The sequence below is a fragment of the Silene latifolia genome, unplaced genomic scaffold, assembly GCF_048544455.1.
Source record: "Silene latifolia isolate original U9 population unplaced genomic scaffold, ASM4854445v1 scaffold_352, whole genome shotgun sequence".
In the NCBI taxonomy this organism is placed as follows: domain Eukaryota; kingdom Viridiplantae; phylum Streptophyta; class Magnoliopsida; order Caryophyllales; family Caryophyllaceae; genus Silene; species Silene latifolia.
The window spans coordinates 31,182-44,134 of record NW_027413282.1 but is presented as its reverse complement, the minus strand read 5'-3'; the positions used below and the strand labels follow the sequence as shown (position 1 = coordinate 44,134).

At 39.0% G+C, this 12,953-nt stretch overlaps 2 protein-coding genes across 2 annotated transcripts; both read right to left on the bottom strand.

Moving 5' to 3' along the window:
* Window positions 1–8,984: 8,984 nt before the first annotated feature.
* Window positions 8,985–9,662, bottom strand: LOC141639356 (uncharacterized). The gene has a single exon (XM_074448502.1). The coding sequence runs from the start codon at window positions 9,660–9,662 to the stop codon at window positions 8,985–8,987; it is 678 nt and encodes a 225-aa protein (XP_074304603.1).
* Window positions 9,663–12,196: 2,534 nt separating this feature from the next.
* Window positions 12,197–12,646, bottom strand: LOC141639355 (uncharacterized). The gene has a single exon (XM_074448501.1). The coding sequence runs from the start codon at window positions 12,644–12,646 to the stop codon at window positions 12,197–12,199; it is 450 nt and encodes a 149-aa protein (XP_074304602.1).
* Between the last annotated feature and the right edge of the window lie 307 nt (window positions 12,647–12,953).

Sequence of the window (12,953 nt, the reverse complement as noted above, 5' to 3'; positions counted from 1 at the left end):
TAGCCTTAATGATAGAGGCTTTGATTGAGATCGTGATTGTAGGACCCTTCTTTCCCTATCTCTCATGTATAGTTTTCATTGTAATATATCTCACATGATTAGATTAGTTTGCATTGTAATATATCTCACATGATTCGTGTAGACAATTGCATATAGATTAGAATACATGCATAGTCACTAATGGCCAAACCTATTCATTTCTACACTAGAAATAGTGTTTAAATCGGTTTGGGGAGGTTTGATCATAGGTGACCATAGTTTACTAAAAATCATGCATCATATAGTATACTTTAGATTGCATTCATTTGTTATATATGTCATTTAGAATTGCATTTAGTTAGAGCATGCATTCATTCATATCATATCATTGCATTTGTACTTTATTTCAAAAAAAAAAAAAAAAACCAAAAATCCAAAAAAATGTATTTCCTTTTTATTCCTACTCCTATATGTACATTGAGGACAATGTCCAAAATAAAGTGGGGGATGGGAATTTATATTCCAAAAATGCATAAAAATTAAAAAACTTCGAAAAATCACAAAAAAATGTCTTTTAATTTCATAAAAACAAAACACATAAAAATTTTGAAAAATTGAAAAATCCAAAAACATGTTCATTTTCTTTATAGTGTAGTCTTGTATATATTGTGTTTGTTCATCCTTTTTCACATTGATCGACTATGCCACATCCGAGACATGAGGATATAGAAGACCGCATGGTATGATATTTCCAATCTTCTTTTTCCTCTTTATGTTAATGACCATGTGGCTCTATTTTGATTGATGCGGTATAAACAATGTGAAATTAGGATTGCATTAAGATTATTTGGCATACTAGTTGGTAGAAGTATATGCATTAGGATGTATAAATGTTAGTTGCATCATGACATGTAGTTTGCATGTTAGAAACATTTTGTGAAACCGTCTATTTGGGAAACTTGACAATGTATATAAGGCCCTTGTAGATACTTTTTCTTCTTAAGACTTTGCTTGTTAGAATGCTTGTAAAACACCCTAGGATGTGTCATGCTAGTATCCTTTGACCCATGGATTAAGGCCTAGTCAAGAGTACCTTGTGGGGTGATAACTCCTTGGCTACCGTTTATTCCAAGGTGACCCTTGAAACCATGCAACCATCATCCATGTTCTACCACATTTTGTCATCAAAGGGAATGGGCACAAAAATTGTTCAAAATTTGAGTTCAAGAAATGAAATTAAAAGTCAAAAAGTTTGAAAATTGCATCAAAAGAAAAGAGGAGTAACAAAAATAGACTCCTAATGCTTCAGAAATAAGCACCAGCACTACAAATGGGGTGACTTTGAAAATGTTCAAAAATAAATCCAAGAAAAAGTTGAAAAATTGTCAAGTTTTGAAAATGCCAAACATCAAAAGAAATGGCAAAAGAAATGTTCTCAAAATGTCAAATGCCACAAATTGGGGGGAAAAACAACAACAAAAACAAACTCCCATATGAAACTCAAATACTATTGATCCCTTTTCCATCGTATCCACTTTTGTGCATGGTAGAGAGGGGACGACCCTTCTTCTTGTCTAGGCAAGAAGGGGAATTCCGCGATCCTCCAGTGTTTCTAACACCATAGGGAGTCTACTCTTGACAAAAGCATTTAACGATTGAGGACAAAGGTACCTTAGCTTGACACAACTTGGAGGTGATTTATTGGTATCCTTCTGGGCTTAGTAGTTTGAAGAAACCGTATCTTTGAAGGAGTGTGTACCCTTGAATTGCTTCCCCTTTAGATAATTTCCGCCACTTAGATGAGGAAAGTGGCTACTCTTTTGTAGATGCATCCATTACTTGATTTTACGTGCTTTAATGATTGGATGTGTCGCCATTTTGGCAAGACCCACCTTGCCTTGCAAGAAGGCATCCTACCTCATGTTTGTCTTGTTGTAAGTTGAAGGGGCGGAGTGAGACCCGTTAATTGTCTCACATGGGTTATATTAGTAGGTTAGTTTGAATAAGGGTCCTAGTTTTTGTCACCTCTTTACTCGGGACGAGTAAAGGTTCGGTTTGGGGATATTTAATGTGACTTATAATTGCGCACATTTAGTCCCCTAATTGAGCCTATTTTTCATACTATTATAACATTTCATGGCCATTTTTTCCGTCAAAACCTTCCTATGTTCTTTCCTAGTGCATTCTATATGTTTTATAGGAAAGGAGATATTAAGGCGGAAATTCCCGTCTTTCGTGCATATTTGGAAGCTTGTTGACGATATTTGATGGACTAAGTATGAAGAGAGGCAAGAATGATGACCAAGGAGGTAGAAATAAAGAGTATATAGAGGCATCTTAGGCTTAAAAGCAAAAACAAAGGGAATGCAATGACTCAACCCGCGGGTCAAGCTTAATCGAGCGGGACACGGACAACCGCTCGGGTCAAATTCAACCCGCTCGGGTTGAGGCTCGAGATGCTAATTTTCAAAGACTGGACGAGTGTATTCTTTGGACATGAAGCTTTTCCTTGCTACGTGATCCACGATCCGCGCATATTTCTTGAAGACTAGCAAAAAGGAGACTAGCATCTTCCTTGGAGAGGAGCACTTCCTCAACTCAACAATTAGCATTGTTAATTACTAATCTACCCTCGCTTAACCTAATGATGTACCACTATATATACTCCATTTGTAATAGTCAAACCATCAAGCTTTCTGAGATTAAATCAACTTTCCTTAGATTAGATTAGGAGTAGATTAGAATAGATTATCCTTTAATCTTTCCACAAAATTACACATTAATCTTTCCTTAATTATTGTTCAAGTTTATTATTGAGTAATTCAAGTTTATTATTGGGTAATTAGAAGATTTTTTGGGTTTATTGGGAGATTGATAACCTTTCATCAATCATCAAATACTTCTATTATTCTTTGCATTATTATTTTGGAATCTCCATAGGTATAATTCTCTTAATGCTTGTTTTAATTATTGTTAATCTTTCTTACTCGTTCATCATGTTTTGCCTTGTTAATATGATTGACAACCTTGTTAGCATGTTAAACTTGATAATGAGTGAGTAGTCTCTTAGCTAGGATTAATGGGTAATTAGGGAAAACCAACATGGGGATTGATTCATGCTTAATCTAATATGTTCACATAATTTATTTGCTTGCTTGTTGTGATTTCAACTTATGCACATGTTATGTTTGATGAAATGCGAGCCTATTAATCCTTGCATTTTTTACCCATCACTTATCTTTTCAATGAGACTTGTAAGACATAAACCAACTCGAGTCTCATTAGACCATGCATATAGTTGAATAGGAAGGACTAAGTCGACTTGTAGGTGTTGTACAATCTAATCGATTCGGTTCCAGGACCCAAACCTTCTTAGGGATTGTAAGATATACACTAACTCGATCACATCACAATAATAAGTACTTGCATATAATTGAGAACATGTTTGTATGATCAACTCCCATGAATCCCCTATGAACCCATGATATCCTAGCACTTTTAGTCATTTGTTTACATCTTTTCTTTTGTTGCTTGTTTATTGCTTTTATTAGATTAGAATCATCAATCCATTACAATTGTGACAACCCCAAGCACAACCATAATTAGATTGAACAATATGAGTACCCCCCATCCCATGGATCGACCTCGACTTAACCACTAACTAGTTGTTTGTTGAGAATTATAAATTTGTTTGATTGAGAGCCCCAACGACACTCTCATCAAGATGGCGAGGTACTTCGATCGATCACGCCTCTTTCGATCGAGTTGCCCTTACTCGATCGAGTATCCATCGAAGCGAACACTCTCGAGCGTAAAACTAACTTACTCGACGAGTAAGCGCTTCTTCGATAAGTCTGAAACAACTCATAAATTCGTGGTATTACAGGAGCGATTAATAAATTAATGAAACCGATTAATACACAAGTTTAGAGGGCGGGTCTGGTGAAAGCTTGGCACAAGCTGCCGAGTCATGAATACAAAGCTATGTAACAAAGGGTGGTGTGGAATCCATGTGAAGACCCCATTCGAATAAGAGGAATTCTTCCTTAAGAATTTAGAAAGAGCATCTACAACGGTGTTGACTTCCCCAAGTTCGAAAACAAGCTTCACATAAGGCAAGGCTTTTAAGAGTTTCCTACAATCCATAACAACGTTAGTAGAGTTATCCAAAACATGAGAGTAATTGTCAAGCCTTGGCAAGGCTTACAACCATTAAGCAATCCGAGCTAATAATATAGGGCCCCAAGTTTGCAGCCGCAAAGTGTAAGCTCGAACAGATGGCCAAAAGTTCACTCGTTAAGGACTTAGTGTAGAACACCTAACGGTCCAACCATTGATCCAAACACTACAGTTATCCCGGACAACACACTCAATACCCACCAGCACGGAGGAGAGCAAAAAGAGACATCTACATTTATCTTGAGGGCGGGGGGAGGTCGGAGGGGCCCAACAACGTGGGGTAGAAGGGGTAGGGGTAGGGGAGGGGTGGGTGGGGATTATTGGCAAGAGGCGAGGCATTGGCGACAGATTAAGTTAAGCCAAGAGTGATTGATGGGTCTGAGGACGGAATCGGATAAAAATATTTCTACGAAGCCAAATACGCCAAAGAATGAAGAAAAAGGGTGGACCATGTGGAGTTAGGCTGACTATAATTTTCTAATAATCACGGTTGAAGGTCTAGGTTGTAGAAATTATTAGGTTGTATAACATGAAAAAGTCACTATTGTGACGGATATATCCGTCATAAGTTTGTGACGAGTCAAGTGTTATTCATATATGCAGGATAAGATAAAGCAGATTCTTTCTTTCTTTAGGTTCTCTTTTTGTCTTATTTACCCATATGAGTAGTACTTGATCCGTCGTAAGGTTACGACGGATATGCTTGTCACAAATAAGAATTTGTGTAACATGAAAACATCTATGCAATAAAATATGTAATTTTTTTAGTAAACATCGACGACGTTTTCATTTCCAAAGACGAAAATACCCTCCGTCCCTCACTAACTGAAAATAAACCTCCACCACCACGACCACCCCCTACCTGCCGCACCATCACTGCCACCACTCCACTGCCGGGCACACCACCCTATCTGCCGCACCACCACTGCCACCACTCCACTGCCGCCCACCGTGAACAAGTAAGTCCTTTTTTGTTACTAATCAACTGTTAGAACCTTGAAATTAGGTTGTTTATAATTGTTTGTTTCACTTGTTATTGTTGTTAATCGATTAGTTGGTGATGTTTTAATTGAATTAGTTGTATATTACTTGTTATTGTTGTTAATCGACAAATGTTAGAACCTTGATGTTTTAATTGAATTAGTTTTAATTGAATTAGTTGTATAATTAGTTTATAATATAGGTTAATTTCACTTTTAATTGAATTAGTTGTAGAATTATTGGTGAATTAGGCTGTCTTTGGTGTCGAATTTTGTTGCCATTATTGCGTATATGGTCATGATGTTGTAGGAGTTGAACACCATGGTGAAAACAATGAGATTCATTGTTATATCCACGCTCAAACGTTCAAACTGGACGTTTCATCCATGGCGAACAATCAAACTGGATGTTTATTTGATCCATGGTGAACATTGAAAACCAACGTTTGATCCATGGTAACTGTGGAAACTCATTGTTTTGTCCATGTTTGAAAGTTGAATTTCAACTTTCGTCCATGGTCGAAAGTTGAATTTCAACTTTTCGTCCATGGTTGATTTTTTGGAATGAGTTTGGAAAAGAAAGCACTGTTTCCGACTTGGATTGACTTCTTGTTTCGTGCATTATTGAGTTTCGATGTATGAGGTTCTCTTTGCTAATGTTGTGTATTCTGATGGCAAACAATTCAAAGCGGAGGGCAAACGACATTGACATGTTTGAAAAATGACAAGTACAAAATTTTGCCTTCGAACTACGTCTCAGCAGCAAGGAAGAACTATGTAGCTTGCTTTGCTCTTAGACATCGTTAGAACATCCCTGGTTCAATACTCAATAGTATGTACAATTGTACAGCCCCACGCTACAGAGCTGGTCTCTTTTTTATACCATACGAGACAATAATAATGTACTGGACTTTGTATGACACTGTAGATTGTTCAGTAATCCAAAAATAGAATAGAGCGTATAACTGCTTTTGTGGTGATATTTCTTTTGTAAGGCAAACATCAGATCATTTTTTGTTCTATGTTGGAAGTTCAATGACTTTCTCCTAACAAATCTCTAGTAAACTTCTCTTGTATGGAAATCCTGACTCGAGGTTCGAACATTTGGCATGATGACGACATTCTTGCACCCAATATTCCGAAGAAAGAAAAAGCAGGAGGGGTTAAACGGAAGCAAACAAAAAAAAAACAAGTTAATTGTCCGATAATTATGAACGATAATTATAAAACATATTTATTATCGAATTTGAGAGATTAAACGGAAAAAAAAAAAGTTAGTTGTCCGATAATTATATAAAACATATTTATTATCGAATTTGAGAGGTTAAACAGAAGCTAAAAAAAAACAAGTTAATTGTCCAATAATTATGAACGATAATTATAAAACATATTTATTATCGAATTTGAGAGATTAAACGGAAACAAAAAAAAAGTTAGTTGTCTGATAATTATGAACGATAATTATAAAACATATTTATTATCGAATTTGGGAGGTTAAACGCAAGCAAAAAAAACAAGTTAGTTGTCCGACCATGGACTAAAAGTTGATATTCAACAATCGATCCATGGCCAAACAATGAGATTCATTGTTCAACCATGAGCAAGCAATGATACTCAACAATCAGCCATGGCCAAACAATGAGGATCAACGTTCCATCATGGCCAAACAATGATACCCATTGATCAACCATGGACTGAAAGTCGACACTCATCATTCAACCATGGCCAAACAATGAATCTCATTGTTCAGCCATGGCAAAACGTGTGATTTGAACGTTCACAATGGGTCAAACCTTGGGACTCAACGTTCACCATGGCCAAAACGTTGGTTTTCATTGTTTGGCCCATGATTGAACTTTGCATCTCAACTTTTCGTCCATGGTTGATTGTTAAGTCTCATTTTTCAGTCCATTGGTTGTATAATACGTAAAAAACACGCAATCTTTACTCTAATTTAGTAAATACGTATAACGAATAGATTAATTAAAGAGATTAAGTTGTTTACGTAGGTGAGTGCGGATCCGTCATGGTAATTGTTTTTGTAATTTTTTTAATTGTTGTTGGTGATTTTTTTTTTTTAAAATTTAATTGGTTTTACTTGAATTTGAGAGAATTTAGTTTAGAGAGAGAAAGTAGTGTCAAAGTGTAAGGGACATTATCGTCTTTTGAAATGAAAACGTTGTCGATATTTACTAAAATGCCGTCGATAAAAATCAGCCCCCTTATGAAATCATTTGATATTTATTTAATTCGTATTAAAATAAGATAAATATTTCCGTTTTAAACAAGTATAAACAAGAATTTGGATTTGGCGTAGGATGAATTATCTGAATCTCATGTGATCAAAATCAAGCTCCCCACAACCAGCAAGTCTCCTTTGTGACGGGAATATTCGTCACAAGCTTACAACGGGTCAAGTACTATTAACGTGAGTAGATAAGATAAAATAGTTTGTTATTCTCTAGGTACTCTATTTTTGTCTTATCTATTCTATATGAACGGCCCTTAATCCGTCACAAACTTGCGTATCCGTCACAAATGAGAATTGGTGCCCGATATTGAAGAAAAACAAAATTTCATTAGAAAAAAACAAAAAAGAAACATAGAAAAAGGTGGAGCGAGAACACGAAGCATGCAAATTGGCCAACACCGGGGACCTAAGACACCTACTTTTGTGAATATTCTAGCCTTTGCTTTTTGAAATATGTACATTTTTTTTAGCTTTATGTAATTACCCCTTTATCCACTGATCCACCCGTTTAATTCGTAGATAATGAATGAGTGGACGCCGAATGATAAGTTTCACGGATGATAAATGACGGATGAACAATCGCCGCACGCAAACCGATCAGCTTAATAATTTATACTCCTCCATTCAACTCCATGGTAATTATCTCTTTTTATACTATTCACAAGCGAACATTAAACTTCAATTTTCTCTCGATACATAAGTGAAAATATATTCATGTGAGATCTTATTTAATTCGTCTTTAAGAGTACATTAAAAATATCTAACTTTTATAATTTTTGCAAATACGTAACTAAAAATATTTGCCAAGTAAAAGTCGCGTTAGCAAACGTGATAAAGCATAATGGCCTTGTGGAGTTGAATGGAGGGAAGGAATACTCAACTTGTTAGCAATAAATTTAGCTTAATAATATCTCGAACATTAAATCTTAATTACCTGAACTTATACTAAGACAACGAAATGATTGATAATAACATGATTATGTGATTAACTAACGTAACAAATTGAACCAAACTAGAACTGACACTACTAGCGCGATCCATTTACATATGATATGATTTAGGTTTATTACCAAGTAATGTAAATTATGTAATGATTTTATCTTTAACAAAACCCGAATATGGTATAAAGATATATATTCTGACCCACCGGCATAAGTAGATTGTAATTTGTAAGGTTACCACTTTGTCTCAATTGTTTGCCAATCCTTTTTATTAAATTGTGAGGAATATCTTATAAATTCCTAATTAAATACATATAAACAAATAAACTGACAGAAAAAATATTTTGCACTAACCAAATTCACGAGATTAGAAAGGAGAGAGATTAAAATACATTGCTCCTGGGGTGAAGGTAGGAATTTGGTACAAGAGGGGCACAAATTTTTCTTAAATAAATCGTCTTTCATTTTATAAGGCACTTTTTGTATAATATGGAGTATAATTTTTTTGTGTAAAGTAATAAAAAAATAAAAAAAGACAATGACCTCAATGTTAGTTGTACATCAAATTTTTATTTTTTTACAAAAATGTAACTCATAGCACCGAAAAACGGCTTTTTTTTTTTTTTTTTTTTTGAAATCAACAGCCCGAAGGCCTTACTCAATTAATAACTTATCAAAACGAACAGCAGAGTTTGCAGACGATGGTAGTCCATCATCCCATACAACTTTACCCGAAATACGAGGAAAACAATGAGCTAAAGCATGAGCTACACAATTATTGTTACGAGACACATGTGACCAAATGACCGACTGAAACTTAGTACTACAATCGAGAATGTCTTCAATCAAAAGCGCGAACCCACTTCGTCCCGTCTTCCTATCTTTAAGAGCTTCGATAACTTGTAAACAATCGCTCTCTACTTCAACGTTTTGGATCCCCCGATGCACCGCTTCCTCCAACCCATCAAGCACCGCACACGCCTCTGCCACAGGAACCTCCCATTGTTGCTCCCGACCCGTTGACACGCCCCACATCACATCAACATTTGAGTCTCGGCACACCACACCCGTAGTCACCCCCTCTCCCTCCTTTGTCCCTGCATCAACATTGATTTTAACATAACCAGACCGCGCTACCTTCCACCCTCCTTCCTCCCTATCCCCACCCTTCGACCTCCCCGCACCAGTTGTACCCCGTACCTCCCCCTCACTGTCCCCCACCCCCACATTAATCACATCTCTAGCCCTTTTCACAACTAGCTCAGGTTCGACCGAAATATTGTCAAAAATGACTTTGTTGCGGTGTTCCCAGATAGCCCAACATCCCACCATTAATTTAATACACTCCGTCCCACACATCTCTTGCCAACAAACCTCCACCCATTACTTCACATCACTCCCCTGCTGCTCCGCCGCAACCTCGACCCCCAACCCTTCCTAAACCCACTGTGCCACCCCACAATCCCGAAACAAATGTAAGCTTGACTCTATAGAGGAATGACATAAAGAACAAAGAGAAGACTCACCTCCGACTCGTGCCACAATGTTCGCCCTCGTAGCTAATGCTTCACTACACAGCTGCCAAAAGAAGAGCTTCACACGAGGCCAAATCGAAAAGTTCCAAAGTCTCTTCCAGAGCCGCTTAACTCTATCTCCTCTGAGCTGTCTGCCATATCCCCCACCTCACGAGCCAACATCTTATACGCACTACGGACCGTGTATATTCCATCCCGTTCCTGCCCCCAATACTATATGTCTCGCGGTTTACTTGGACTGACCCGCATATTTCTAATGCGTTCCCTTTCAAACTCCAGGAAGAAATGGCGTAATTTTGCCTCGTCCCACTCGACCCCACTCGACATTAGCAGCTCCGCAACCCTCATCACCTCATTCCCCGGACCACACGGCGATATAATACGCTCAGTATGCGAGTTGGGAATCCACGCATGGCCCCAAGTCGCCGTATCCATACCATCACCAATGCGCCGTCGCAATCCTTGTTCAATGACCGTTCGAGCATCAAAAATACTTCGCCACGTATAGCTAGGATTATTTCCAAGCCGAGCTGTCATAAAATCTCCATCCGGGAAATATTTCGCCCTCATAAGAAGGGTCCAAAGGCTGTCCGGGTTAGTTGTAAGGCGCCATTCCTGTTTGCCTTGGAAAGCAAGATTAAACAGCTGGAAGTCACGAAAACCCATTCCTCCCACCCCATTAGGCCGAGCCAACCTCTTCCACGCCACCCAATGAATCCCCCTCTTATTCTCATCATGTACCCACCAAAACCGGGCCACAATCGATCGCAACTCATCACAGATCTTACGGGAATTTTGAATACACTTATCACATAGGTAGGGAGTGAATTGGCAACAACCTTTATGAGAATCTCCTTACCAGCCCTAGACAACATCTTCCCGCGCCACCCCAGTAAACGTTTGCAAAGTTTATCACGAATAATATCCGTAATAACCTTTTTTGATCGACCAATCACCGTAGGCAGGCCCAAATAGCGAGCTTGCTCATCGACCTGCACAACCCCCAGCTTCGCCGCAACAAGATCCCTCCTTCCCCTATCCACTCCTCTACTAAACGATACAGTCGTCTTGTCAAGACTCACAAGCTGTCCCGAGGCTCGCTCGTATCTCCTCAAAATGTCATTTATTACCGCTGCATCCTCCAAAGTGGCCCGTGTGAAAAATATCCTATCATCTGAAAAAAAAGGTGTGAAATAGTAGGAGCCGAATTAGCAATACAAATCCCATGCAGCGCATTATTCTCCACAACTCTTCGAATCATATTAGACAAGGCTTCCGCACACAAAAGGAATAAATATGGAGACAGAGAATCCCCTTGCCGCAGTCCCCTAGCTGGTCGAAACTCTTCGGATGGGAACCCATTAATAAGGACCGAGAAGGTCACCGTCTAAACGCGGTCCATAACTCGCACTATCCACCTCCCGTCAAACCCCATAGTACTTAGAACCTGGCGCAAAAAAACCCACTCTACTCTGTCGTATGCCTTAGCCATATCAAGCTTAATCGTCATGTGTCCCTCTCTTTGTCTGCTATTCTTCATATGATGAAATAATTCGAATGCAATCAAAATATTATCAGTAATCAACCGACCCGGAGTGAAGGCACTTTGATTCTCTGATATAATCTCCTCAAGGAACACTTTCAGATGATTAGCTAGGACTTTGGAGACCAGTTTATAGACCACGTTACACAAACTTATCGGTCGGAAATCGCGGATTTTATCCGGCGCCTTTTTCTTCAGGATGAGAACAATATTGGTCTTATTTCACCCACTCGGAGAAACCTCACCTCTCAAGACACCAAGGACCGTGTTGACGACATTCAGACCAATAATTTGCCAATACGATTGATAGAATAAGCCATTCATACCATCCGGCCCGGGAGCTTTCAGAGGATGCATTTGATTAAGAGCCTCAACGATCTCAGCTTCACTGTATTCAGCTTGTAAAATTCGATTCATATTGTCTGTGACACGCCCCTCAAGTCCGAGTAAAACATCATCGAAATTACTTGGTTCGGCCGAAGTGAACAACTCCTGGAAGTAGTTATTCGCGACCTTAGACACGGCCTCATCACCAACCCGTTCCTGTCCCTCATCATCAACTAGCATTCTGATGAAATTCTTCCTCTTTCTTTCCCCCGCTCTATTATGGAAAAACTTCGTATTTCGGTCCCCATCCGGTAACCAAAGAGCACGCGAGCGTTGTCTCCAATATTGTTATTCTTGCTTATAAAGCCCACTATTTCCGCTATCAATTTCCTCCGTCTCTTCATAGCTTCTTCCGAACGGTCCCCCTCATTCAACCGGGCCAATTGTCTGCGTTTGACATCCTATGATCGGTTAATCTTGCCTATACTAATCTTCTTCCAGGCTTGCAGCTCTCGTGCACATCCCCGTAAAGCTTCCACCAAATCCCCATTGCCCCTAGCCACCCCACGAATCACCGTTTCCTCACACCCATCTTCCCCCACCCAAATTTGTTCGAATCGAAAGCGACTCCTCGCCTTACCACCAATCTCACGTCTGTGAAAGACCAACTTGATAGGTGCGTGGTCAGACCATTCATGATCAAGATGAAATAGCCGCGCATACGGGAAAAGATCATGCCATAAATCAGAGCATAACGCACGGTCCAGTCGACATTGTCGATTGTCTAAACCAACTTGACCATTATCGAACGTAAATGCATAACCTTCCCGCGGCACATCCTTAAGCGCACAATCATCAATCGCAGCTTGGAAATTATTCATTTGCCATTGAGCCTGGCTTCCCCCTTTCATCTCCGTAGAAAAAAGAATCTCATTGAAATCCCCCACACAAACCCATGGTAATGAAGATTGCCCATGGAGAAGACGGAGAAGCTCCTATGAGAGATGACGGTCTCAGACAGCTGGCCACCCATAAAAGCCCGTGATTCTCCATTCTTTCTCTCCCTCCCGAACATGGAAATCCATGTGATGAACAGAAGCATACACGAACCTACAATCCACCTCCCTCTTCCATAAAAACGCGAGACCCCCCGATCTTCCCATGCTATCCACCTCAATCCCATCATAACCATCTAATTTCTCCCTCACCCTCCACATT